Source organism: Strix uralensis, chromosome 13 (genome assembly GCF_047716275.1).
Source record: "Strix uralensis isolate ZFMK-TIS-50842 chromosome 13, bStrUra1, whole genome shotgun sequence".
NCBI lineage: Eukaryota > Metazoa > Chordata > Aves > Strigiformes > Strigidae > Strix > Strix uralensis.
The window spans coordinates 16,656,323-16,682,630 of NC_133984.1; the positions used below are offsets into that span (position 1 = coordinate 16,656,323).

At 40.2% G+C, this 26,308-nt stretch overlaps 2 protein-coding genes across 2 annotated transcripts in view; one reads left to right on the forward strand and one right to left on the reverse strand.

Annotated features, from left to right (window-relative positions):
• Positions 1 to 24,769, reverse strand: VSIG1 (V-set and immunoglobulin domain containing 1). The gene is made up of 8 exons (XM_074882362.1): positions 24,682 to 24,769; positions 21,205 to 21,365; positions 14,655 to 14,762; positions 8,078 to 8,276; positions 6,348 to 6,503; positions 5,561 to 5,680; positions 4,406 to 4,532; positions 1 to 2,985 (listed from the first exon to the last, which is right to left on the reverse strand). The coding sequence occupies exons 1-8, from the start codon at positions 24,716 to 24,718 to the stop codon at positions 2,802 to 2,804; spliced, it is 1,092 nt and encodes a 363-aa protein (XP_074738463.1). The 5' UTR covers positions 24,719 to 24,769; the 3' UTR covers positions 1 to 2,801.
• Positions 1 to 26,308, forward strand: part of PSMD10 (proteasome 26S subunit, non-ATPase 10) — a 62,606-nt gene that overhangs the window by 5,028 nt on the left and 31,270 nt on the right. The window lies entirely within an intron of this gene.

Below are 26,308 nucleotides of genomic sequence, written 5' to 3' on the forward strand. Positions count from 1 at the left end.
TAAATGTTATTTTCCTTACCTTCCTCCTCACCCCCAGCAATCTGGTTTACTTCTTATTTTTGCTTTTTAGTTTTGTTTTGGTTTTTTTTAGTTTTGTTTTTTTAATACTATCTATTACTCACTGGTGGCTAGGCATATGAGAGGAATTATTAGTCTAGAACTTGTGTTCAATTGTTCTTTTTTTATAAAAACATTAACATAACTTGAACAATTTCTACTTTTTTAGCAAACATAAGACCTGTGGTGTTCTGGGAAGATTGTATTAGCTATAGAAGGTAATTACAACTTCAGATTGCTTTCAGCATAAGCTCCTATGTAGTAAGTTATACAAGGAATACATGCAGAAAAATTTGTGGAGGTGAGATTAAGGAAAGATTAAAAAAATTATGATAATGACCACATAATATAGCCCTCTCTTCAATCACGATAGTGCTTGTTGCAGAGATGGGGAAGTTGGAAAGCTGTTGTAGTAACAAAAACGTTACTAAGATGTATAGATACAGGAGATGACTTTAGAAGAACTAATACAATTACAGCAGTGCCGTAAAGAGAGTTGTTTGTATTTTCCCATGAACAGCAAGAATAAAAGAATACCTAGGAATGTCAGAGAAGAAATTTAAAATTAATACTACTGTCAGCCACGTTGTGGGCTCCCTTGAACCAATAATTGATTTGAATTATCTCATTAGGAAACACCTTTGGTAAGAAATGGCACCCAAAAAGGAGTAGGTAGTACTTACTCTTCTCTTGCTGTTACTGAGCATGCTTACTGTTGTAGTTCTGCATGCTTACAAAACATTGGGTGTGAATATCAGAAATTTTCAGTAAGCTTCTAAACCTAGATTGGAGGATGTGAGTTGGTGGATTTTGTTAGCAAATTGTGACAAGAGTCCATAAGAGAGATGCCTGATTAAGAAGAGACTTCCACACAGGTCATGACTTAACGTTTACCTGGATATTCTAGGGAGAGAGGAGTGTGAGGATCCACTGGGAGAATATGGCAGTGTTGGCATTAGTAAGGGTTTGACCTGTGCAGTCTGGCACAACAGTTTTTAGCTAAAACAATGTAAGAACACTGTAAATGCTCTTTTCCTCTGCAGTGAGGCTGAATGCTAGGACACATGTATCAAAGACAAATATTTGAAAGCCGGAGAACTGGTGGAATGGGCAATGAATACAGTTCTGCTTAATGATCCTGACTGAATCTTAATTAGGATCTCATGCCTTACATCTTATTTAAATGTTGCCATCTTTTTGTCTTTTTTTTTTTTTTGGTGGTTTCTTAGTAAAACATAGCTATAGGAACTGAATCTGAAAATTTCAGCACAAATGTATCTTTTTATCTGTCTTAAAGATGACTGTTGCATATAACTAATGTTTACAGACTAGGAAGAGTCACCAAAGCATTTATGAACATTAGCTCCTATAAAAGACTTAAGTGCCAAAAAGATCCCTGAGCCAGATGGGAGTTTTCTGCAGTGCACAAGACTGAAACCAGTGTTGCCTTGTGTCAGTGAGTGCCTGCCTCATGTAGTTCAGAAGGGAGTTGCTGAGGCTGTGTGTCTCTATTTCCCTGAGCCCTGTGGTCCTTGAGCTCTTCTGAAAATAGTGTCTTTGCCCTTTTGAAGAACTGAGTTTGCTTAACCTTAGAAGCAAGGCCCAGAGAGAAGAGGTGTCTAGTGATCGGAGTGTATATGGTTCAATTCCCTTTTCTCCTTCTGAGAGAGTGCTCATTACTCAGCTGTTGGCTATTGGTGTGCATGCACTACTTACCTTTCCTCGTGGTGCTTTCACCTATAGAAAACAGTCAAAGTTACACCAGGCTAAGGAGACTAGAAGAAAAGTAGCATGAGTTTGTTGCTTAGTGAGTAGGGTGGTTGCCTGGGAGTAGATTTAAATCATCTCAGGCAGAGGAAGCAGTCTAAGCTAGTGTGTTGTATAGTAGGCAGTGTTCACTTCTAAGTTTTGAAAGCAGCTGTATCCACATATCATGAGGAATCGGATACTCTGTGTGCCTATTACAACAAGCCTTGCAAAGGATTTAGAGTTCCAGCTCCTGTTGACTGGAAACCAATCAATCGATGTCTGAACTGCGTACCTGAATGCTAGTTCCATTAAACTGAAAACCAGAAATGCTGAAACTCTGGAATGCTGGTGCCTTGGGAACTTTAAAGCCAAGAAGGTCACTGTTAACAAAATGTATTCCACATCAGGCAGCAACAGGGTAAAAGTTTCCAGGATCTTTTTTTTTAGCTTTAAGTGGAATTCAGACACAACAAGATTTCATTGCTCCAGGTCTTAAAATCTGTTTCTGCTCTCTGATGACATTGATGAAACTTCTTTTTACTTCTGACGTGCAAAATCAGATCCTTTGAACACTGCAATGTATTGGCTTGGTGCACATGAGATTGGCCGACACAGTTTCTGGAGAAGACTGCTGTGGTCCAGAACTGCGTGGACATATACAGCATCACCAATAGTTGACTGGAAAGCTCTTTTGTCAAATGTGTCAGCCCATTTCCTAATTAGTTTTGCAAAATAGGTTGGATAAATGTGGATGATAGTCTTTTTATACTTAGGTACAATTATAACTAGATAATAAATGAAATTTGGTTAACTTTAAAGGCCAAATCTTCTGCTGTCCGTAAGGTGCGTGTGTTACAGACCCTTTTCAATCTCCAGCCCAGTGGTTCACAATACAAATGTCCATTTAAGATTTAGTCATGCTTCTGTGTTAATTCAATGACAACAATTTTTGTAAAAAGGGGTCCAAAGCTGACAAGGAAAACTGTATTAAAACTCTAGGCTATTTCTTCTTTTTCCACTTCTTGCTTCTCATCATTTTCAGGTGTTCCAGAGGCTGCTGTTTCATCAACACTAGGGTATTCATTTGCCGCATTGCTTGATGGAACTGCGGTCGCAGGAATGTTTTCTTCATTAGGTACCTGTACATAGTCTGCATTGGATTGTTTCTGGGCCATTTCTCTGCAGGAAGACAGGGTGAGGATTGTGATTTCACATGTTGAAATCCCATCTACACTAGAGTCTTTCAAAAGAATGAGTCTTTGCATTTTTGTTGTCTAAACAGTAACCCGCATATTATTATGACTGTTCCAGGAGCACCTGAAAAGGCTACAACATCACTGCTGCGAAGACAGAAAGAGTGACAGAGTGTTAAAGAGTAAGACTGATCTGCACCACTGATTTAAGTGATCCCGTTAGAGTAAAATGGATTTTAGTATGTTTAAATGCTAGGCCAGGAAAGCAGAGTGGGAAACAGTCCCGGCAAACTGTCTGAGAAGGGGTAGTAAAACACACTGCTTGGTGTGAGCTTTCTGAGAAATTCCATGGGGATCTGGTGTCCCATTCAAGTGCATAAAAGATAGAGTGCAGTCAGAAAAGAGCTGAAAAGGCTGAAATCTAGAAAAGTATTTTTAGTAACAGGTATGAATTCCATTTATCTTATCAAAACAGTAAGAAATCAACTCCCGATATTTAAGCACTTTCACATGTAAAAAATATCAGATGCTAGTGGACTAATTCCATGTAGTAAGATTTATTAGGAGCTGAGCACAAAATTAGTTGTTAATGCTACATCAGTTCAAAGCAGAAATAGGTGCATGAGTGACACGCCACCTGTCTGCATTAGCAGAATTCCGTCTCAGGAAGTCTAAGACCTGGGCTACAGGGAAGTGCCCAGGTAACATAATATTTTTTTCTGCCCTCAACTGCATGTATTCATTTAGCATTTAACATTATGCGGCTAAGTCTGTATAGCATATAAGATTGTCCCTATTCTGAAGATTTGGCAATTTAAGGGAAAAATGAGCAACCAAAGCACAGAGGAAAAGACATTGCCAGAGCAGGATCAAAATGGACATTCTGGGCTCCATTCTGTTGCCTAAACCTTGTGTCTCGTGCCATTTGAGGTACCTCAGAGTATCCCAAGCGTGTGTCCTGTAATTTCAGGTAGCACTGAACTGAGCCCTGTGTTTAAATCCAGTAACATACAATCCCAGTAAATTTGCTGAGGCAACCTTTAGCTGCTATTCCCTTTTTTTACTTCCTCCACATGTCATTAACAGTCACCATTAATGTAAATATTAAAAACTTGCCAACTTGCTACTTTTCATTTGTATTCTTTAAAAAAACATTACTATTTTAGATACTGCTAAATGGTATCTGCCTGTAAACATGGGGAAGAGGGTAATGACAACTTCTGTTACAAGAGTAACAGTTTAAAAGTCACAGAAAAGCAAATATTCTCACTTTGGAAGTTTTCTCAAAACCTGTATTGTTTACCCTTCAAACAATATTTAAAGTAATTAGGTTTTACTTTAGTTCTGGATTATCAGCAGTGCTTTACAGAAATAATTGTCTTAAAATGAAGCAAACAAACTCTTACTGCATCTCATTACTTGATGACTTCTTATTCTTTGCCTTCTTGGTTAAGACCCAGACAATAATGGAAATTAAGGCAGCTGCCAGAATTGCTCCAATTAATGCTCCAGCAACAATACCACTGTCTGAATCTGGAAAGAAAAAAAGATTACTTGACTTTTTAAAAACTTTTACTGTAGCAAAATCCCATAGAAATTTAGTGGAGGAGCCTTTAGCAGAAAGAAGGTATTGGATTTGAAGAACTAAAAAACTCACTGACAGCTCTATTTTCAGGAGGGAGACCAGAGATTCTCTAGGAAAGAGAGAACTGTGTGTCTGTGACCTTGTTAGCTCCCTACCCCAACAAACCCCGTGTTTATGCCTGGCTAAGGGAGACATTAGGCTGTTAACACTGGCAGCAGTTGAAAGCCTTTGCTCTTCAGTCCTTGCAAACAAATTCTGAAATTCAGGTTGTCTTTATCTCTGTCTTGCAGCTGAGATGTAAAATGTATGCTCTGATCATTTGTGAGTCCCTAAAGACTTCTATTTCCACTTCAGTACAGCTTCTAGCTCTTCATTTTATAGACCACTGAGTAATTGAGTGACCATTTCAGGGGCATCTCTCGTGGCTGGTTGTACAACATATGCTTGACTCTTCTTAAATGTACTGGTTACGTGAAAAATCTGCATGCAGATGTGGTTGACCACTGCTTGAGAACAGTCAGGATAAGGTTGATCACTGCTTGAGGGCAATCAGGATAAGGTATTTTTCCATGACTGCAGTATTTTTAGCTAGTGGTCACATCTACAGTGCCCCAGTCCTTGTACTGCCACATTTCAGTGATGGTTGTAAATTCTGGAGTGGAGGGACCTTAGTGGGACTGTTAGCTGGAAGAAATTGCTCTGAACTCCATGTCTGTCGGCTCTTAGTAAATGCTCTGCAGTCAGGGACAGGTTCAGCTCCTGCTCCCAGGGGGAAATGAAGCTAGAGAAGTTAAATAAGTTGTCTAGGCTAGTGTAAATTCTGGCATGCCTAGATGAAAACTCCAGAGCTCTTCAAAGCCCATTCTGTTCTTATTTCAAAAAAATCTATGCTGTAAAGTTGTTACAGCTGTCATTGTCCTGCAAACTGTGCATATCATACATCAAATATGTGATTACTTTCATGCATTAAACTTACGCTTTGCAGTTAGGTCGAGCTCACAGGTACTGTTCCCCAGGACGTTGCTGGCTATGCACCGGTAATACCCAGTTTCAAAGGTGGTGAGATTGCCAATGTAAAGAATGCCAGTTTTTGGATCTGGGACAGAGAGCAGGTAGATTACAGTTTGTATACTGTAGAGGCAAATGGTTTTCTTTAGTTGGTAATACTGATAGCTATTAAGAGGTTAGAAACAAGGTCTCAAATTATTTATTCATTTGGGGTTTTTTTATGTTCTTTAAATAAAAAGACAATTACCTTCCTTGAAAATTACTACAGGAGAGTATTAGAACATGAGAAGTAGGCCCTTACTCTGCAGATCAGTCTGTCTGATGTTTTACCCCCATGGATACTATTGTCAGTGTAACTTCACAAATGAAAATGTAGCAAGTACTGAAGATTTTGGGGATGGACGTATTAGCACCTGAATGTCAAATTGACTCAATTTATTCTGAGTATGTTCACTCAAAATTCCAAGGGAAGGGAGATGCAAAGGCATAAACATTTCTCCCATTTTAACAATTTAAAGTAATGGCATAGACAAGACTTCAACATGCCACACAATTTTTATTAAAACCAATAGAAAAAACGTTCTGTGTTTGTGACAGCTATCAGTCGATTCAAATAAGTAAAATTATGATTTTGTGACATTGTCAGAATAGGAGGATAAGTTTTAACTACCCTTTGTGATACACAGTGTTTGAAATAGCTGGTACTATGGAATTCCAGATCTTGGACATGGTATGGTAGTCCTGTAGTTACGTACCAAGTTGTTCAGTCACAGGCTTGAGGGTATTCTCATCTACTTTGTACCAGTGGTAGGTAGGGCGAGGCAATCCTTCTTCACATTTACATAAGAGGTAGATTAGATGGCCTTTTTCAGGCGTTCCTTCTATTTTGCAGAAGGGTTTTGATGGTTTGACTGTAAAATAACAATGAGGAGAACAGACACATCGTGAGTATGTACCCAGGGCTGCAAGCATCCACCTCGAGTTCTGGTACGGCGCTGCTATAAGTAAAGAATTGAGCCCCATCTGCAGATTTCCATCTGAGAGCAGAGTCTTGTTTATGGATCTGACCAAAGGCTTTCCCAAAAAGATCCAAGTTAAATAAATGTACATGGCATAGGATACTTTTTTATTATCTTTTCTTCCATTTGCATACTAAACATTACTATGGAGGTGTTGAGATGAAGACTATAATTTAATTTAATTATAATGGGCCAATCACTATTCATTGTACACCATTCTGCCACATAGCAACATAATTTTCTTTAGGGACACAGCAGAAGCTTTTCTGTTGTGGAGGAAATTAATTAACTACAGTTCTGTTAAAAGATATATCTGTTTTGATAGCATTTCCTCACTTTGCACACAGGAGAAGATTCTGTCTTCACTTACACCTATTATTTTTCATTTCCTCCCTGTAGACATGCTGTTGTGGTTCTTTAGAGTACCATTGGTGGAACTATACCAGCAGTGAACACAGCCTAGTTTTGTGTGCATAAATGAATAACCTTTCTCGGTTTTCATGTGAAAAGTATTATGTCTTACTCAACTGCTCCAAGGTTTGCTATCTGGGGAATTTTAGATGAGAATTAACAGTTGTACTTTAATTTTCAGGGATTGAGTTTACATACGTCTTTTTCTTATCCCTGGCAGATAGGCAAATGATGTTGGAATCATGTTCTCATATGAATTTGGTTTGTCACTCTGACCAGGTATGAATTCTCAATATAAAAGCAATATTTAGATGGGGTTCGTACAAACTTTTATCTTATTAGGAAGTAAAATAGTTCATTCCACTGCTTGTCATCCTTTCTGACCTGCCCGTTCATGGTTGAGCTATTGCTTTCTTCCATCCAAAATAGACTTTGTACTACTTCCATCCAACACATACTAAGTTTCTAGAGTTTCTGGGGATGAGGGTGAAGCCAAGAACCCTTGGGCTGCCCTGCTGCCCCTCCCTAGATTTCTGCAAGTCACCATGACCAACATTCGGTAAAATTAGTAAAATTTTGGTCTTTGCTGGGACTGGATGTAATGGCTTCAGAGAACAGTCACTCCCAGCTAAAAGGGCTTTTTATTTTAATCAAAGTTAGTATCACTTTGTTTTCCAACATGAAAAATGTAGGGAAGTTGGGTAATTCCAGCTACCCACTTACCTGCTTACATTAGCTTTTTGAGAGAACAAAGTGAATCTGAAGGCCGCTGGTGGGAAAATGAGGTGTTACTGTAGGTGAGGCAAGGGTAGCTGCGGAGCGGTATCAGGCTGCTTTGTCTGGAAGCTAGAGGGCACCCTCGGCTCTGCCTGCCTCCAAAGCCCTTGGAAAAAACCTGCGCCAGTGCATCAGTGAGCCCCTTTCTCTGCATCACGGGCCTTGTTTGTCACAGTTCTGTTCTTCCCTCTGGTCCTACGCATTTTGAGCCGTGAATTCAGTGTTTCATAATAAGGGAAGAAAACAACAATCCAGCAATAGAGAGGAAAGACGCTTACCCAGCACACGGACAATCACAGATTTTTGGCTCTGTCCAACATCAGCCTCTGGGCTGAAAACTTCACAGGTGTAGGAACCAGTGTCTGAGGGCTGCATGTTGGAGATTGTTATTGATGCATTCCCTGGACCTGTTGCAGCTGTTATCCTGTTCTTAAACTCTCCATAGGAGTAAGACTGGCCTCCTGTATAATAATAGATCTGTGATAAAGAATCAATTGTTAGTTTAGTAACAAGAGATCTTCCTGCCTCTTTGTTTGGTACTCATAATTGGAATATAGTTCATTTCTGGTTAAGCCAAGCAATGTTACCCCCTTTCTTTCCCCATCCCCCCCAAAAGCAGAGATGACAACGTGGTACATTTGAGTATATATTTCTAGTGGTTTGTAAAAGACAAGCTTTTCAGAAATGGGATTTTAAAATTATGTAAATGGACAGTAGCTAGTTCTTTGTAGATACTCCAGTCACAGACTGATGCACTTGTGAAAACAAAGGTGAGACCATTGATCATCATATGACAATTCTGTGAAAAAATGCTAAGTCATGCACAATGAATAGTGGTACTAATTGAAGCACTGATAATTTGTGATATAATTAAGACGTGGCTCAGTAGAAGATGGTGACAAGAATGGACCTGTCATTGCAAAAAGTGAATGACTGCAGAGCTTTTGAAATACAGATGCTAGCAAACTGAGAACTGAAATGAATTTACAAGACACAGGTCTAAGCAAACAAGGTGCCTGATCTGTTGGCAGTAAATACGGAAGCAATAAAAATGCAGTATGAGAACACCAGCAGAATCATCATGCATGCAGTTAGAGCAACCATGCTTCTCCTTATTTGTGTAATCAGGGTCAGAGACAGTGTCATGGACTATCATGGACCATAAACTTTGAGTTTATACCATAGGTGGAATTCAAGAATAGATGTTGGCCTCAGTGCTTGGAGGGGCACCTATTTGGGATCAAGTTCCCCTTTTACTAAGCAGTAAAAAAGTTTTGCAGAATTATATAGTAAGGATAAATGTCTCTAAGGAATGCAACATTTCCTCCCAAATAAAAATTTCCTGTTTAACAGTGACTGATTTCACTGACTTCAGTAGCATCAATTGTACTTAACAGCACTGTGGCAGTAGAATTGGCCTCATAAGCTTATAAGCCCAAACCTGTTGGCTGTTGATGGAAAGGAGAGGTAGAATTGTGTTCATTGTGGAGCCTGGTTGGTAGTCTGAGGCTTGGGCCTTGAGTCTGTTTGGGAACAGCAGTATCTTATCTGGGCTGGGGTAAATATAATAGTTCTCAAGGAGTACATATGCTCTGCCCAGTCTAGCTCTGCTGTGAAACCAAGATCTGAAAGAACAAAGGTAATGTGGAAATCTATGGAACGTTAATTATTTTTCTTAGTTGTTAATGATAGTGTTGTGTAAAACTGATAGTATTTGGGATAGGCAGTATGTTCCCATGTCTACATGCACAAACTCCATTGTCCAGGCAAAGTGAACTGTTCCAGCATACTCAGTCAATTTTTAAACTGGTGACAGATAACCATATAGAATTACAGATTGGGACCCAAATAGATCTAACATCATTCCTACAGACAGTATTCCAGAATCAGCAATGTAAATGTATTTATTGAAGTTGGACTAACAGCATGTTTTTAATGGGAATAGCTGGAAAATGAGTGTAGGAAAAAGCTTCACAGGCTCTTGTGAAATGCCATTCACACCTGACTAGTATCAGAATTTCCCTTTGGCCAAAATTCCCTGCCTTTAGGGATACTGCAGATCCCTAGGCAAGAAGTATAATTTGCTTTCCTTTGCAGATCAACTGATTGCATTTTAAATTAAGAATATTTATTCTTAATTCTATTTATTCACCCCGATACAGTGTTGACTGAAGTCTTTAAGCAATGTTATCTGAACGCCTTTATTAGCTTAAGGCAAGCTACACCCCAAAACTGCCAGAGCACAGCTGCTTTATGCAATGATAAGGCTTTGAAGTGAAGGTCAGAACCCAGACTGCAGAGCACCAGGATGTCCGGTACTGCAGCTTGGCCCCATCTTTAGTGCAATTTTGCCTGCCTTCCAGGCAGTCTTTATCTTCCCTTGCCCCAGGATTGCAAACACCAGGTACAATTGATGCAGGGCTCTGAACTCCAAAGCTGCACCACTACATTGCCAACATGTAGAAAACTGGTGTTGCAGTGAGGAAGCACAAGAGGTGCAGTGTTCGCACAGCGACAGACTAGGTTAGAAAGTCTGCTGAACAGCTGGATACTCTCCAGTTTCCCTTGTTTGCATGCAATGTCATCTGTTTTAAAACTGATTTTATGCTTTGCAAGTGTCTAGAGATGGACCTCTGCTGCAAAACCAGTCTAGATGCACACCCTTGTATTCACCAAGGAAGGAGAATGTTCAAAATAAGGAGTCTGGTTTAAGCAAATCTCTCATCAAAAAACTGATCTACCTGTAATTACAAAAACACACTGGCCACACTTGTCTCATTCTACATTTATCCAGGTATGAGCAACAACAGAGTGTTATCCACTGTTCCTTGCAAGAGTCTGAAGTTTCAAGAACTGTAACTTCTGACTTCAGGCTCCTCTTAAGCTGACGTTCCTATATAGATCTCAGCAGTGATGGGCTGGATTTGCATCTCCTCTTGATCAATTGCATCTGTTTGAATGGGGTAGGGAAAGAGCTTCCATCGCTCTTCACACTGATGTGAAATTAAGTTGTACCATGACTTAAATGAATGTGTGACATGCAGCAGCATGAGATGAGAGACAGGCCTATTAAATACTACTAAAAGGCCTGATTACTGAAAAGAGGGGCTAAATTCTACTCAATCACTCAGAGTGATCCGGGATTTATGTGAGAGTAAACGGTAGCAGAAGCTGCCCACTGAATGCTAGCTTAGCTATAGCACATGTTCCTGGGAGATAGGACTGGCACTCCAGCAAATCTCAAATGCAGTCAGGGGATGCCAGTTAACATTATAGAGCGGCAAGCACTCCTCAGTATATTTGATCTGAAGTCAGGGTGAATTTTGTATCTAAGCCCTTATAATACATTGAGAAATGAATCCCCTGTGTTCTCTCTTTCTGTCTGAATGCACGTAGAAAATATTTAGGGTACACTGTTAAATCTGAGGCAGGTATCAACGCAGCAGAGAATATTTTTTTCTCTTCATGTGTTTAAACAGAATCTTTCTGGGTTGTTTTTTTCAACTATGAACATAAAGGCAGTGGAACATCTCAGGGAAATGCATTCGGTTCCTCTGCAGGCTCCTGCCTGTTCACTGTTTTTTTTCTGCTCCTGTATGATGCTTATCTCCCGACTCTGGAGTTTATTGCCTGAAGGAATATGGTAAACACCAAAAAGGCTGAGTAATGTTGTGATTAATTACTGAGTGTATATCTTCTCCCAGAGGTATGATTGGATTGTGTACACAGGAAATTTCATTTAAAAGGAACATGTTTCAGTTAATTGGATGAGAATTCATAGCCCATTTTAAACAATACACTCAAAATGGATATTTTAAGCCCCGTTCAAAGTGTTTTTATGCTGTCCTTGCAAAACTCGTGTTTGTGCCTTTCAAAAAGCTGAAATGAAAATCTTTGCAAAAATGTCTGTTCCATTTCAAAAGTAAAAAACTTGTTTTCTGTTCAAGATATAGAAGACTTTTATTTTTGTGCAACTGACAGCTAATGTTCCCTCCTACAGACACACATCTCATTGACATTTCATTTTACCTGAAATGTCCCTAAAATGTCTGTATGAGAAAATTGTACATTTAGTCAATGGTAGACTTTTCCTGGAAGCCTTTTTAATTTGATGTGATAAATATATTTAAAGTGCAACATCTTGAATGTAAAAAAATATGAAAGAAATCTGCTGTGCTTCTCTTGAAAAAATAAGCTTTTCATGTCCTCAAGCAAATCATGAGCAGCTCTAGTGAAGTCGATGATTTACCAGTGTTAAAACAGTAATGAAGATGCAGTAATGGTTGCTGCTTCTCCTTACCAGCTAGTCTGCTCATGCAAGTTTTTATATAATGGTGCCTTTTCACATTTCATGGGAGCAGCTGCCTGGGATGACTAATCAAACAACTGATGGAAAAAAGAGCAGAGATTATCACTCCGAAAAATGCTGTCCCTAATAACTCCACAATACGAAACACCAGTTTCTGCAAAACAGCTAAGTTGCCCAGAAAATGTTTCCCTAACCTTAGAAAGGATTTCAGTTTAGTTGGTTATTCAACTTGTGGGCCAGACAGTGCCTAAAGCTGCTAATGTCAGCAGCCATCCTTCTCGGCTTTCTGAGGCACTGGTATAGTTACTCTGCATTTCCACAGTCACAGTTTCTGCTGCAACCAAGAAAAGGGTTTGGGCTCATAGACTTCCAAGGCAGTTGAGTCAATTATCCATGTACCTGTTTGGGGGAGCTGGCTTACAAACAGCACAGGGAATTGGGAATGATCATACTTGTTTGGAAGAAAATCTTGGTAATCTCAATGCACTCCAGATGTTGTGCCCAATTCTGAAGGATCTGGTACATGAAATCACATGTCCTTTTCTTTTCCTCTAGCCTGACTTCTGGGAAGCCTGCTCCTCTTCTAGTGTGATGGTGAGGAAAGTATTTGCCTGCAGAGGAAGCACTTGGCAAAGCTGATGCTGAGCTGAGGATTTTCAAAGGCTGCCAGGTGTTTGGCAGAGAGTGAGGAACCCACCTACAGGTTTCCTTTATACATCTTATATAGAAAGATCTTCCTTAGGGGTGGAGGTTGTGTGTGAAAAAGCAGGCAGTAAATTAGAAGAAACATGCCTCCATCTGCTTTCTTTCTTCTTGGGGCAGGACAGATGCAAATGTCTTTCAAATGTCTTTGGATGGACTAATTCATAATTTCCAGGTCAATATTCCTCCCACCCTCCATCTCCTGGTGTCATTGCATCACATTGCTGTACATGCCTGGTACATCTCGATATCAAAACTGTACGATAAGATGTACTTGAAGATGTGTTACAAAATGTCTCTCTTAATCTCCACAGTAGTCTTAATTTCCTGACTGGGGGGCAGTTCCAGGATATGACTTCCTTTCCAGTACCTGTCTTCCCTCCCCCAGCCCCTTCTCACTTTCCCCCACCAGCAGATGCAAAGCTCTAGCATCCTGTTCGATGACGTTTCTCTAGGCTGATGTACTCAGCATCTGATTCACAGTCTGCCTGGAGAGCTGTAAAGCTCAGGCGTTCAGAGGACCTTGTCATTGGGTTGTTTTATCATTTTCTGTTTGACATTTTCTCAAGCTACTAGAAAAAGAACGATTAAAGTCTCTTTCTCACCCATAAATACGAAGGAGGATATTAACAACTTCACTGGTTTGAGATCATGATCTCTTTTTGAATTCCAAGTACAGACAGAATTTATAAAATAACAACAAAGGAAAAAAATGTTCATCACTCCCTTAAGCATCTTACCATCTAATTAGAGAACAAATGCTGCACACTGTAAGTGTTAATTAAAGCCCAAGGCTCAAATTCTGAACTGGGTGAGATAAGAAAGCAAATGCTCACATGTGCTTTGGTTTCTTTGACATGTGTCATGTGACTGAGTCTGGCCCCAAATGCCTTTTTTCATTCACAGCTTCTTTTCACACATTTTTGTCAAAACTCTGATCTGCCAGGCTGTAGTAGGGATATTATGTCCTGCATTAGTGGGATTTTTGCATGAGTAATTGAGAATGTTAATAATGACTAGAAGTCTTGTCACAATTGCACATTGGTAGAAGAAGAAAGGAATGGAGTCAGAAGCCTTTAGAGGATTAATCATTCAGCAGCTTTAACTGGTGCAAAATACTTTTGAGGAGCAGCTCTTTCATGTTCTCACAGTATCATTCTTGTGGCTGAACTATTAGTGAATAATTCCTACAGTGCATCAAGCACAAACATGTTTTCTCAGTGCATTTGGTGTAACTGCTCTTCAGCAGTTATTATTAGACCTCAGTTTACGTGGGATTGTACCCTGTACTTCAAGGTGAGAAAGGAATCCCACTGTAGTCAGAGTTTGGAATAGATTGTGGCTGGGATGTTGAGCTGACAGCTGAGAGGAAGTCAGTTCAGCAGGCAGTTTAGTGGCCCTCTGTATCCATCACATCTCAAAATGTTGTTACATTCTAGAAAGGAGATCCAGGAAGATATTTTTTTTTGCTATGTAAGTATGTAGCCCCAAATTTGGGCTATCCAGACTTGCTCACATTCAGCCCCAGATGCTCCTGGTATGTGGACGTGCCCTTCAGATACCCTTTGGGTGAAATATTCCTGAAGGTGCTAGTTCAGCCACCTAGAACAGCTGTGGGAAAAAAACAACAGCTACATCCAAAATAATTTTGATAGAGGAAAATGCAATAAAAAACAGGGTGAGTTAAAAATTCTGAATGGTGCATCTGATTCAGCTTATCTCAGCCACGTGCTGGTTTTAAGATTTTCATCCAGAATATGATTACAGGTCTCACAGTAGCATCAATCTAGTAGAAGCTATTTAGCTCTTTTTTTCCCTTAAGATTGTGGGGATTTTTTTCTTACCTTGTGTCTCCAGCTACATCTTCCCCGCGCATCTGTCACATACACCATCTTTTGACAATGACTGACTGACTTTTCATCCATACTCAGAATACCGTGACACGGGGAATGCTGTATTTGGGTAAAAATGTGCTGATCTGAGAGTTAAATGAGACTTTAAATGTTCCCCCAAAATCAAAGAGCCTCTTCTCCACACAGCTCCCCATCAGTACTGCCAGTGCTGTTCACAAGGGCAGGGTGCCTTGTGTTCAGCGGATTTTGCAGAAGCAGCCTCAAGCCTTTGTCAACAATGAGATGCAGTACAATCTTATTTCTAAGTTTTACCTAAAATAAGGCAAACTAAAATTGAAGTCTAATGGTTGCTCCAAACACACCAGTTACGACTTGATCATTTTCTACTTGTCCCTACTTTCCTGTGTGTTCTCACTATTGTTTGCTTCGGTGTGTCAGTTTATTTTATCTTCTCTCTGCAGACTGTCACCCCAGTGCCAGAGATTACCACAGGCAGTCCACAGCAATCCCAGTGACATCCAGGGAGTCACTCAGACCCCAGTGACATGACAACAGGGTCTCTGTTCCTCTGCATTGGAGGTGTTGCCTCCGCTTTCCGTGAAGCTATTCCTTTTAAGTGCCTGCTCAGTCATCTAAGCGCTAGATAAGACACGATTTTAAAAAATCACCCCCGGGCAAAAAGAAATGCTCATGTATCAGAGAGGCCCTTTCCAGGAAGTTTTCCTGTACTGCTTCAGGAGGTGCTTTGCACAGGCTCATCTTCGCTCATGGGCTGGAATGGACAGCTCTGCTCACAGGCCAGTGTCCCTTGCAGCACTGACAGCCTCTGCAGCACATGGTATCACTTGTCTGTGGCTGGAAGTGTGTGATGGAGTCTCAGGAACTACTCATACTACATGGGGAGGAATTTGTGCTTTCAATGGTTTTTATGGGAACCCCACACAGGCTGGCCCCTGGGTCTCACATGGTAGCCCAGTGCCCATGCCTGTGCCTTGCTTTGTGCTGGGCACCAGAGTTGTGCTGGCCTTGGGACTGCTGGGAATCTGAATTCAGGGTTTCAGGGTGAAAGGAGCAGACACAGTTGAGCTCAGATCGCTCTTCTTGCATCTCTTGCTTTCCTTGGGCTCTGCCACCCTGTCCCCTGTTCCTGAACAACATGACACAAGCCTGCTCTCTCCTGTGAAGATTTTGCAAAGTGGCTTCTCAGGCCTGCAAGGCTGGGTATAAGGACATGACTAGACTTCTCGTAAGGGAGCAGTGCCATCTTCCTCTTCAGTATGGTTTGCAGTTAAGTGAAACCCTCCTTGCCCCTATCCACTAAGTGATACTTTCTCAGTAGTACAGATATGAGAAAAATACAGGGCTCTGGCTGGGTGAAAGCCAATATATAAAATAAATGGAAGGTATTCTTGCTGTTACATGCTGCTAACACTCTTTCCCTCTCAGTTGCCCATCAGTAGGTTTACCACAGCAATGTCAGTGTCACTGTCTGCGAATATTTAAAGCTTGCTTTTTTTAGAGAACATCTTCATGAGAAGTTTATCAATAATTCAGTTTCTCTTACAAGTAACAGTCATTCATGACCTTTACTCATCTAGTGCATTTAAAAGTTCAGTCAAGTATTCTGCCCTGGCAATATCTTAGGTAGCCATGCAGTGTCTCTGATAATTTCACTTGCTTTAACTGTGGGTGGCCTGGGCTGGAGGCTCAAGGTGTGGCCCTGGTTAGGTTCAGGATTTGTATTTAGCTTTGCAAGGCTGTAGCCTCGCCTGTGCAGAGTCAACAGCAGATTTCAATTTTTCAAACATTTATTTAGGTGCTTTACACCGAGGCCAGCCGAGTGACTCAGAGCATGAAATGAAGCACAGATCTTAGCAGGAGTTGAGACTTTACCTTATGAATCAGGCCAGGCTGTGATGGACTCTGTTACCCTGGGTGAGCTGAATAAGTAGTGTTTGCTTCAGTTTGTCCATATTTAAAATAGAGATAATTCCGTATTGGAAAGTTCTCAAGATCCTTGGCTCTGAGTTATTACTTAAAAATTAAATCTATCATTAAAAAGACATGTTGTTAAGGGGTAAATAGCAAGAAGAAAAAGTTAAAAATACATATGGCATCCTATTTTCCATGAGTTGATATTTATGTTATTTAGTTCAAATGAGGGGAATTATTTCCATTGGAGAAGCTTCTCAGGAAAAAAGCAGAGTTAGGCTCCAATTAGTAAAAAGATCTATATTTGCACACTATATATAGCAGCACTGTCTTCAAAGCACCACTGCAAACACCTGCCATTCTGCTCTTTGCTGCCTCCCTTTTCATCATACTGTCTGTGAACAGCCTGTTTGTGGTATTTCATCCTCTCTGGTGTAACTGCCATGACTTTTAACTGTCGAGCACCTGCGCCAGCATCGTGTAAGGTGGGCAATGCGGAACAGGATATGAAAACACTAGAAAAAACAGCAAAAGACACCAGCCGGCTTCACAAAGCCAGTGCTGGGAGGCAGTTCTGCATCAGGTCTGCAAAGTAGTGAACACTGCCTCACCCTGAGGTAGGGTAAAATCTGATGCTGAATACTTTGGGGCAATAAATTAGCACTGGCACAAATCCTGATCCTGATCTTACTGATTTCACTACAGACAGGACTGTACCTGAGCTTATGTATCTCAAAATGCTGCAAAATCTGTAACCTAAGTGACAGGGTAAAATACTGACATTCTTATTAAAAAGAGTACCTATGGCCTCTGTGCTTATTATATATTATGTCCTAAAATCTAGTAATTGAAAGCTCACATTCATTAATGCTTCAAGCCAAAAGCATCTTAATGACATAAATTTGCCTTAATTAATTCTAATGTTCTACAGTTTGTGCTATTATTTGCTGCCAGTATAGAGAGAAAGGGACATATTCTCTATTATGTAAATAAACACTATTTATTAGAATCAAGATTTTTTCCCCCCACAGTTTTTATGGAGAACATCCCCCCCCACTTAACCTTATTATTGCGAATATACCAGCCATGTGAGTAACAGGGTCATCAAGACAGCTTACTATGATGCCAAGAGTACTTAAAATTGTAGCAGGTGGGATAAGAAGATGTATTTTCTGCAATTTTTTTTGACAAAATGTAAGTCTCCTGTCTTCAAAATATTTGGCAGAAATTTTCAACTTTAAAGAATGGAATTTGAAAATGTTATCCATTTAGTTGCTGAAAAAAAAAGGCAAATTTTGAATGGAGTCAGAATTTTCAACAACCTTTTTCAGGGAAAGTATATGCTACTTGTAAAAAAGTGTTTGTTAGTTTATTACTGATATTTTAGAAAAATCTAAATATCTCATAAAATTAAATAATTTTATCTCACTTAAAATGCAAGCTACTGTTCTGGTATTCAGTAAGGTAGGGTGCCAGTCTGTTCAATTCAGTTGGTTTTGTCATCTTACCAGCATATTAAATATATTTTTGACTTGCATTTTAGTATTCTTTAATCTAAACAATGAAAGCCAAAGCTGGCAATGTCCTCCATTACCATGCATATATTTCCTACTTGGAACAAAATGTGAAACTTAACTTCAGTTACGTGCCAAGCAACCAGGGCAAAGCCAGGTTTGTAGAAAGAGAGATTATTTTTTGTTTAAACTTGTAGGAGAAAAGCATGCATGCTTTCAGTCACTCAGTCATTTCTGAAACTCAGAAAAGTCACCAGCCTGAAGCAGAAATAGCAACCTCATATTGCTGTGGGTTCAGAGAGAGGTTGAAAATCCAATTTCATGTTCAGCTGTGTTGTGTAATTTCTTAAACCGTATTTTCCACTAGCAGTCACAGTCCTTTCTTCCCAGTGTTTGCATTAACACGATTAATTTTATTGTGAAAAGGTTCAACATGGTAAGGAATTGCCATGTTGTGGTAAAGGATACAGGGTCAAGTAATACAGGACTGAATGGGTTGCTAAAAGCATTTTAAAAAGAGTAGTGCCCCAGTCCTGCAGGTCGTCACACACATGCACCCACCAGGCACACAAGCAGGCTCAGAGGAGTGGAGGGTGTCCTCCGAGCCTCCCTGAGCGTGCGAGCCAAGGATAACTGGCGCTGCAGCGAAAGGAAATTCTACCTCGGTGTTCAAGGAGAACGGGATTAGTAACTAAACCATGGCCTTTTCAGATTGAACTGACTTTATTTAATGAAAATGCAAATCATCCATTACAAATGCATGTGTGTTGCGGTGTGAAAGTGAATTTACCGTGAAATTAGTTTCAGAGTGGGAGAAAACCAGATGCAATTTTTCCCAGTAGTGTTTCTGACAGTCTTTATAGGCACAGCTTTCCCATTGCCTGCAGTGGGAGCTGCAGAAGCCAGGAGTGAATGCGAAAGGGATTGATCCATAAGGTTTCCCTGACATTTGGTAGCCTCACATCAGTTAGTTCTTCTTGAGCATGTTCTGAACCACCCACAGTATTTTATGATTATAATCCTCAGGGGGTATTTTCTCATCCCTGGTCACAGTTTACAAATGGTTTTTCCCTCCTGGATCTCTTGAAACTGTCTGATTCTCCCTCTAACATACTTGCAGCTACAATCTGCTTATTTCTCTTGGTTGTGACCAGAAAATATATTGCATTTATTGTCTTGCAATATGGAACATTTGATGCAAGTAGAACAGAAAGACTCTAACCAAATCTGGAGAAGATGGGCTTGATCCTGTCTCAGTGATGTACTTGCCACCTGAACAAGTTATTAAAATTTATTATGTAACATACTGGATCAAAATTGTAATATATTGTACTATATAGAACTTACTTAGGAAACCTGCAGCTACACCCTTTCATGAATAATTCTTCATTTAATAAAACAGTTTTGACTTGAAAAAAGCAAATTATGAGTAACAGCTATTCATTCAATTAGTCAGGCAAGGTGTCGCTCTGGCATTCAGCTCCAGTCAGAATCTGGGATGGGCCCAGTGTTTGTACTTAGCACTGATACAGTCTTTATCTGTGGCCAAGATAAACACGGCAGGAGGGTGAGCAGTTCTGTCTTATATTAAACTGCTATTTCTTATATACTGGCTATGGCCCTTCAATGCCAAATATGTTACATACTGTACATTCTGCAAATTACAGACAGTCTAATTCTGCTATAATTGATAAACCAAATATAACTCTATCAGCGATGGCAAACCTCCTAGCATAATATTGTTAGGAAATTGGTGAACATGACAAGAATATCATCAGTGTGGACTGTGACACTCTTCTAAGTCAAATCTCTTTACATCAACTCTCAGGTCTAACACTGGGCGGGAGGATTGAACTTTTAGAAGAAAAATGTTAGCAACAGGATGAAAAGAACGGGAGACAAAAGGGACTGATTGTCTAACAGGCACAAACCTGACACCAGGGCATGGAAAAAAAACCCAGTCATCTTCAGGGATGCAGTAGCACTTCTAAGCAGCATTTCTTCTTATAAAAGAAGGTGTTGCTGATTGCTCAGCACCCGTCAGAACTGAGATGATTGGAACTCACACCGTGCATGTTATGCTCAGAGTGAGATTCATGGATTCATTTCCCCATCAAAAAATAAGATTAAATGATAGCTCTTGAAGTCTGGGCAGTAGTGTGAGTACATATAGGAAGTTACACATCCCATCCCTGACTCCCTCCAGGCAGACCAGGCTGCTCTGCAAGGTCTTTACAGCCCGAGAGGCTCGGGCAGTGGTTCCAGCATGCAGCTGTCTAGTACTTCGTGTCCTTCACAGGCCCGATGCTGCCTCCGTGCTGATGCTCCAGCCTACTGCGTGGTCTCGTTATACCCTGGGGGGAGAGACTCTTTGGCTCTGCTGCCTCTCGGGGTCTCAGGAAGGGCAGGGAACATTTGCCTTTGATCTGTAATTGTTCTACTACCACAATGACACCCGTGGGATGCCGTGAAATACCAACACAAGTTTGCTGTGGCAGATTTCCTGCTATGACAAATTTCTAGAGTCCTGCCAAAATACCCACAGCTCGCTTTGCGCCGATAGCCTATTGTTGCACACCGCTCCTCTTACTGAGCCACCTCACAGCAGCGCTAGTGGCTGAGTCAAGGAGCTCTCTCTTGACCCTTAAATGGGGGACACATTGTCATAGGCAAGGGCGTCTCACCAGGAAAGCAGCCTTCACAATGGCAGGAAATATCTGCCAGACAAGAGAAAAGGGAACTGATCCAGAGGCTGGAGCGCTTGTGTGATTTTTGGACACCTGGTCTTTGCTCTGCTTCACACTTCCTGTGTGACTTGGAGCAAGCTGTATGAGCATCTGAATCCCTTTTGTACCTTCTCATAAGTTTCTAAAGGAGTTCAGGCATGCCAGCAGGAACTAGGAGCCTAGATAACCTTGTGCATCTGCTCCTAAAATTCATTGCATCTCAGTCCCTTGTCTTTAGGGTGGGAACACCAACATTACCTGCCTCCCTGGTCTGTAGTGAGGAGAACACCATGAAACATAGCAAGATTCTTTGAGGACTTAAGGATATCTTAGATATAACTTCGTATTAATAATAAATAAATATCTTACGGTAAGCAGTTGTCTCTCTCTGGCACTGTAAAAGCTCCACTGAATAAAGAAATTTCCCAGCAGTCCAGGACTCGTGTATGTACAGAGGAGGGTTGCATTTCCACCTGTAGTAACATTCACTGTCTTCTCGGGGATGGTCACCACAACACCGCCGACATGGCCTGTGGGCAGCAAGTGTGGTGAGGAGAAATCAGCCAAGGCCGACCCTGGGAGCCGTACGGGAGTGCTTTGCTCTCTGCGTTATCCATTAAACCCATAGGTCTAGTCGTTCTCCTTTTCCATACAGTTTCTCTTGGGCTTTTAGTGATAACAAGCTGGGAGTGGGTAAAAGCTAACAAGTGAATAAATCCCCCAGAATACCTGTGCCCTTAAAACAAACAATATTCTGAAAAATCAGAGTTCCTAAAAACGTACTTGTTCTCACTTGCAGAGACTTATCTTCTCACTAAGAACCTTTCTTCTGCACTCTCAGTGCTCCCCTGCACCTTACATTCTCATTCACAGCTGTCTCTAGACCTCTTTTACTTTCTTTTGCAGTTATTCCATTAGATGTCTGATCTCCTTTACAGTGGAACACCATCTCCTACAGTGTTGTCTCTTCTTACGTTTTTATGTTCTGACTCGGACTCAGTGGCACTGTTGGGTTCCCCCAGGCTGGAGCCCAGCAGCTTTTCTCTGCTTTTCTTTCCTAATTACTTTGCTTTTGTTTAGGTTTCTCAGCGCTTACATGCAGAATCTGTTCTTTTCCAATGCTTTTACATTGGAAACGTCAAACGAAGCTTTTTGGAACTGCTTTTATTATGTGGGTTGTGAGAAATTCTGTGATAACTTGATCAACCTTTTCTGTTGTGCAAAAAAGCAGAAAGGGAGAAAACATAACTTGTGAACCCTTTCCCATAATGTTCTGATCAGTCTTGGCTACACAGCCATATTGATGAAAAGAATCGAGCACCATCTTACAGTATTTATCTGTTTCTGTCCTCCATATAAGTTACTAGCAATGGAGACATACGGCAATAAAGCTGTCACAAAAATAAGTCTGAATTTCAGGGTTTTGCTAGATCACTGAGTCCAGTTTTAAAGCTACTGTCTAAAGATTCTGAAAGAGAATATACTTCTTTTGAGTGTGATGGAAAACATAAGTCTTTGAGAGCTTTCTATGCAAAACAAGCAAGGTGATAGCTTCATGTTTTACTAACAATCATTTTCATGTGGGCTTACTGAACGTGTGCATGATAGAGGCAAAACATACAAAATATTCTTCTTAATGAAATATCTGTGCATCTCATGTTCAGGTGCTGCTTTTGAGAGTTTAAGCAGAACCTCCACTAATACCAAAAGAGTATTTTGCTCAAATTATCAGGCCTATGAGAGAAAACATTGTTTAAGAAAGAAATATAATCTATTTTGACATTTTTAACCATGTAAATATTGCAGGCTTATCAGTTGCTACAATATGCAAACCTATCTGAACCTCTTCGGGGTCTGTTTTCCTTGTTTGATGGCTTCAATAGTAAAAGCTCACTGCAAGGAAGAAGGGAATAATCTACTTTATGTGTTGGTGGTGGCTAGGATGAGACCTAGTGGGTTTAAACTGCAGCAAGAGTTAAATTATATGGGAAGACAGTCTCATGGGAATGGCTGGAGACTGACCTAAATGTGTCAAACGTGCCTTGGGGAAAGAGGGGATCCCCATGCTGGCTGCAAGTCCTGCTTGTCCTATGAGTTCACAGTAGCTTAATCCTTACTGAGATCTAATATATAAAAGCCGTGTAATATTATTTTAGCTATCTTAGTTCACTGTTCTTGGCTTTAAGAATTAGAGTTGGCCAGAGGATGATAGTTTCTTGCCACAATAATACTTCCAGGTTTACATGTATTTATTTTCCACTCTTTGCAGGATTAAAACAACAGTCTTTCAACACAATGTCATTCTACAGAAAACATCAATTTTCCAGTCATCTGCTTCACATATTTCCTTTATCAATCTCTGGTTTTGGAGTCGGGAGTGCCACAGAGCCTGGCTGTTACAAGCTTTTCCAGAAGAAATTAATTTTAGCATAAACGACTCCGCAAAGCATTCTAGTTTCCATGAAGTTGTATATTTTGAAGAAATACATTAGTTGAAATAGGCTTCACTCTAGTAAAATAAAAAGCCAAAACCCATCAAACTTCCATTGTCCGGCGAGGCTATCACTAATTGTAAGATGAAGTTTCTGGCTGAAAATGGAGTGAACTGGACCCACAGAGCCTGTTCCCTCATCACAGAAGTTAATGGGACTTTTGCTTTGCACTTAACTCACTGTTTATGGTTTCAAACTCATAATCCCATTTCATATATATAGGCCTTTTGGTTTCAATGAAAAAAAGTGCATGGGTAAGAAGTAATTCAGTGAAAAAAGCTAGCGTGAACAGGACCACAACTTGTTAAAAGTAGTTAATCTATGTCTTTTACTCATCAATATTATGCTAAGACCGCTTCCTTGCTACAAAGTCATTGCAGTTAATTGGGAATTGCCCACTTTCACTGAAGTCCCATGCAGTTTTTAATGCTCATGAAGTAAATCCAAGTCTGTTAATCTTTTCCTAGCCACTACAGAAACCCCCTAGTCAGTGGCACCCATCAGTATGGACACACTGCTAGTCTTAAATCCAGAACTTTAAAATTAGAGGACATTGTTTTGAAAAGTATTGGTACTAACACTGAATTACTTTTAATTTCTAAGGCAAAAATCTGTGGGGTTTATGTGCGTGTGTGAGAGATAACATTGAAACACCAGGAGCAACTATTTAAAATATTTATCTGGCATCCAAACCAGATAATTCCACCTTGAAAAGAAAATGTGAAAACTAACTTCCATTTTCTTTAGTGGATACGGAGGCTGTTCATCTCCGTGGAGCATTAGACTTAAAATGTCTGCTTCTGTATATATTAAAAATAAAGCTTAGCACAATGCAATGTCCTTGAAACATGAATAATAGATACTATTTAATATACCATATAATTCCTAGATTCCACAAAGTATTGCGCCCTCACTTAGCTTCAGGGAAATCCAGAGGATTATTTGCATGCTTAAATTTAAGCATCCCCCAAAATTTTTTTGTGAGGATAGGACTGAGGCAGCATTTCCCAGGACTATTATCATGGGGAGACAAAAACTGAATGTGAGAAAAACTAACCTTGAAATGCCTGAAAGACTCTAACGCTCTATGTGAGAGCTCTTTGCCTTTTCCTGGCTTTAGAGCAAAGCATTAATTTACCAAAGTTAAAATTCTGTTGCTGAGCAAAAAACTCTTACCAGTCATTGGTCAGCTTGCTGATTTCCACAAAATGGCATAACATTATAGCCATGATTTTCATTCCATCCTAAAATAGATCTTGAATGTTCTCCTAATTTGCCAGTTGGGTTCACCTGCTCTCTTATTTCAACAAGTTCCTTAATTCCAGTTCTATTTCAATCAGTTTGTTATTCTTACCTGTAAGGATGGCTAGAATTGGAAATATCTTCAGCATCACTGCAAACGTCTTCTTGACGTTGGGAGAGAAAAGAGACCAGATGCTGCTTCTGACTTCAACTAAAACTCAACTGTTATTTTTTTTTTTAAGTGGGTTTTGTTTTCCTTATCGGCTGTGTATCAACACGTCAATAAGCTTTTTCATTCTCCTCCTTTATCACGTGTGTGCCTTTCTCTGACTAGTGGTGTGACTGTTCAGTTGAAACCATTTTGTGGGGTTTAGGCAACTGAGGGTTTTGTTAATAATAAACCTTTGAATCAGAGGAGCCCAGATTCTCCCACTTTTACCAGGGCCTAGCAGTATTTGCCTACATAAGCACTTCCACTGAGTAGAAGAAAAGTATTTGTGGAGCTATTTAACAGTCAATCTGATTACCGGTGTTGGAGTCAGGCCTAATATGAATAAGGAATAACCTTTATTTCCTGATATTTCTATAATTTCTTTTTTAAGATGAGCGTATGGAGATAATACATTGTTAGTACATTTTAATTTTAAAACATATTTCTCATACAGTTTTATACAGAATTATTACATGGGACTCATGATTGCCTTGAAATTTCTGAATTGAACTCATCAATAAGATAACACACCAAAATAAAGATAAGTTATCTTCTAAACTGATAACAAAATCTGTTTCATCTAGTTTTAATCCATGAAGTTGGATGCTATTAATACAAAATGACAAGGTGAATAGAATGGTTTTTATTTAAATGTTAATACCTGACTTATGTAGTGAAAAAAGCAGTAGATGAAGGTTAGGACTTAAAGAATTAATTACAATAATTTAGTAGATTACTTTCTCCTTAGTAAATGCAAAATGCCTTCTCTAAGTCTCTGAAGCTCATTAGGAACGGAGGGTGCTCAGCTTCTTGCAGGAGCCAGCTTGGCTTTCTTTATTCCATGTCATTCGACTGAGGCTAATTCAAAGCCCCAAGATGCGATGGAAGTAGCTGGTTCTGCGTACACAGCCAGATGTGAGCGAGTAGCTTAAGACGTAACAGAGGGCAGCATTGCCTTTTAGATGTGTGCCTCTACCTAGGACCAAGAACAATTAAAATGGTCAGTGACTTTTTTTCCATGCTTGTTGAAAACATGGATCTAGCTCCTGCCTGGTGATCCTGTCTTTCTAGTGGCAGGCAAGGGCAGCCACCCTTTCCATGGCAGGGCCATGCTGCAGCTGGGGAAGCCCTTTTGGCAGGTGGGGCTCAGCATCTGGCCACGTGGGGTTGGAGGGGAGAGGTATGTCCAGGTTCTCCCTCACATCTAATGTGATGTGGTGGTAGATTCTTCAGCATAGTTGTGAGTTACTGGTTGCATCAGTTACTATTGGATCAGGTTTATGGACAGGTGAATTTTATTCTGCCAGATATTTCTGTGTATGGCAGATGCCTGAACAATCTCTGGGCAGATGTCAGGGTTTTATTATATTCTTATATGAGCCATCTCCAAAAGTTTTCTAAAGGATGTTGTTTCCTTAGTTCTGACTGTCAGTGCTTCTTCACACAGCATTCCCACAGGGTGGGTGGTGCTTGTCTTTTAGTGATGGGGAGGACAAGACTTGGAACAGTTAAATGTCTCATCCAAGGA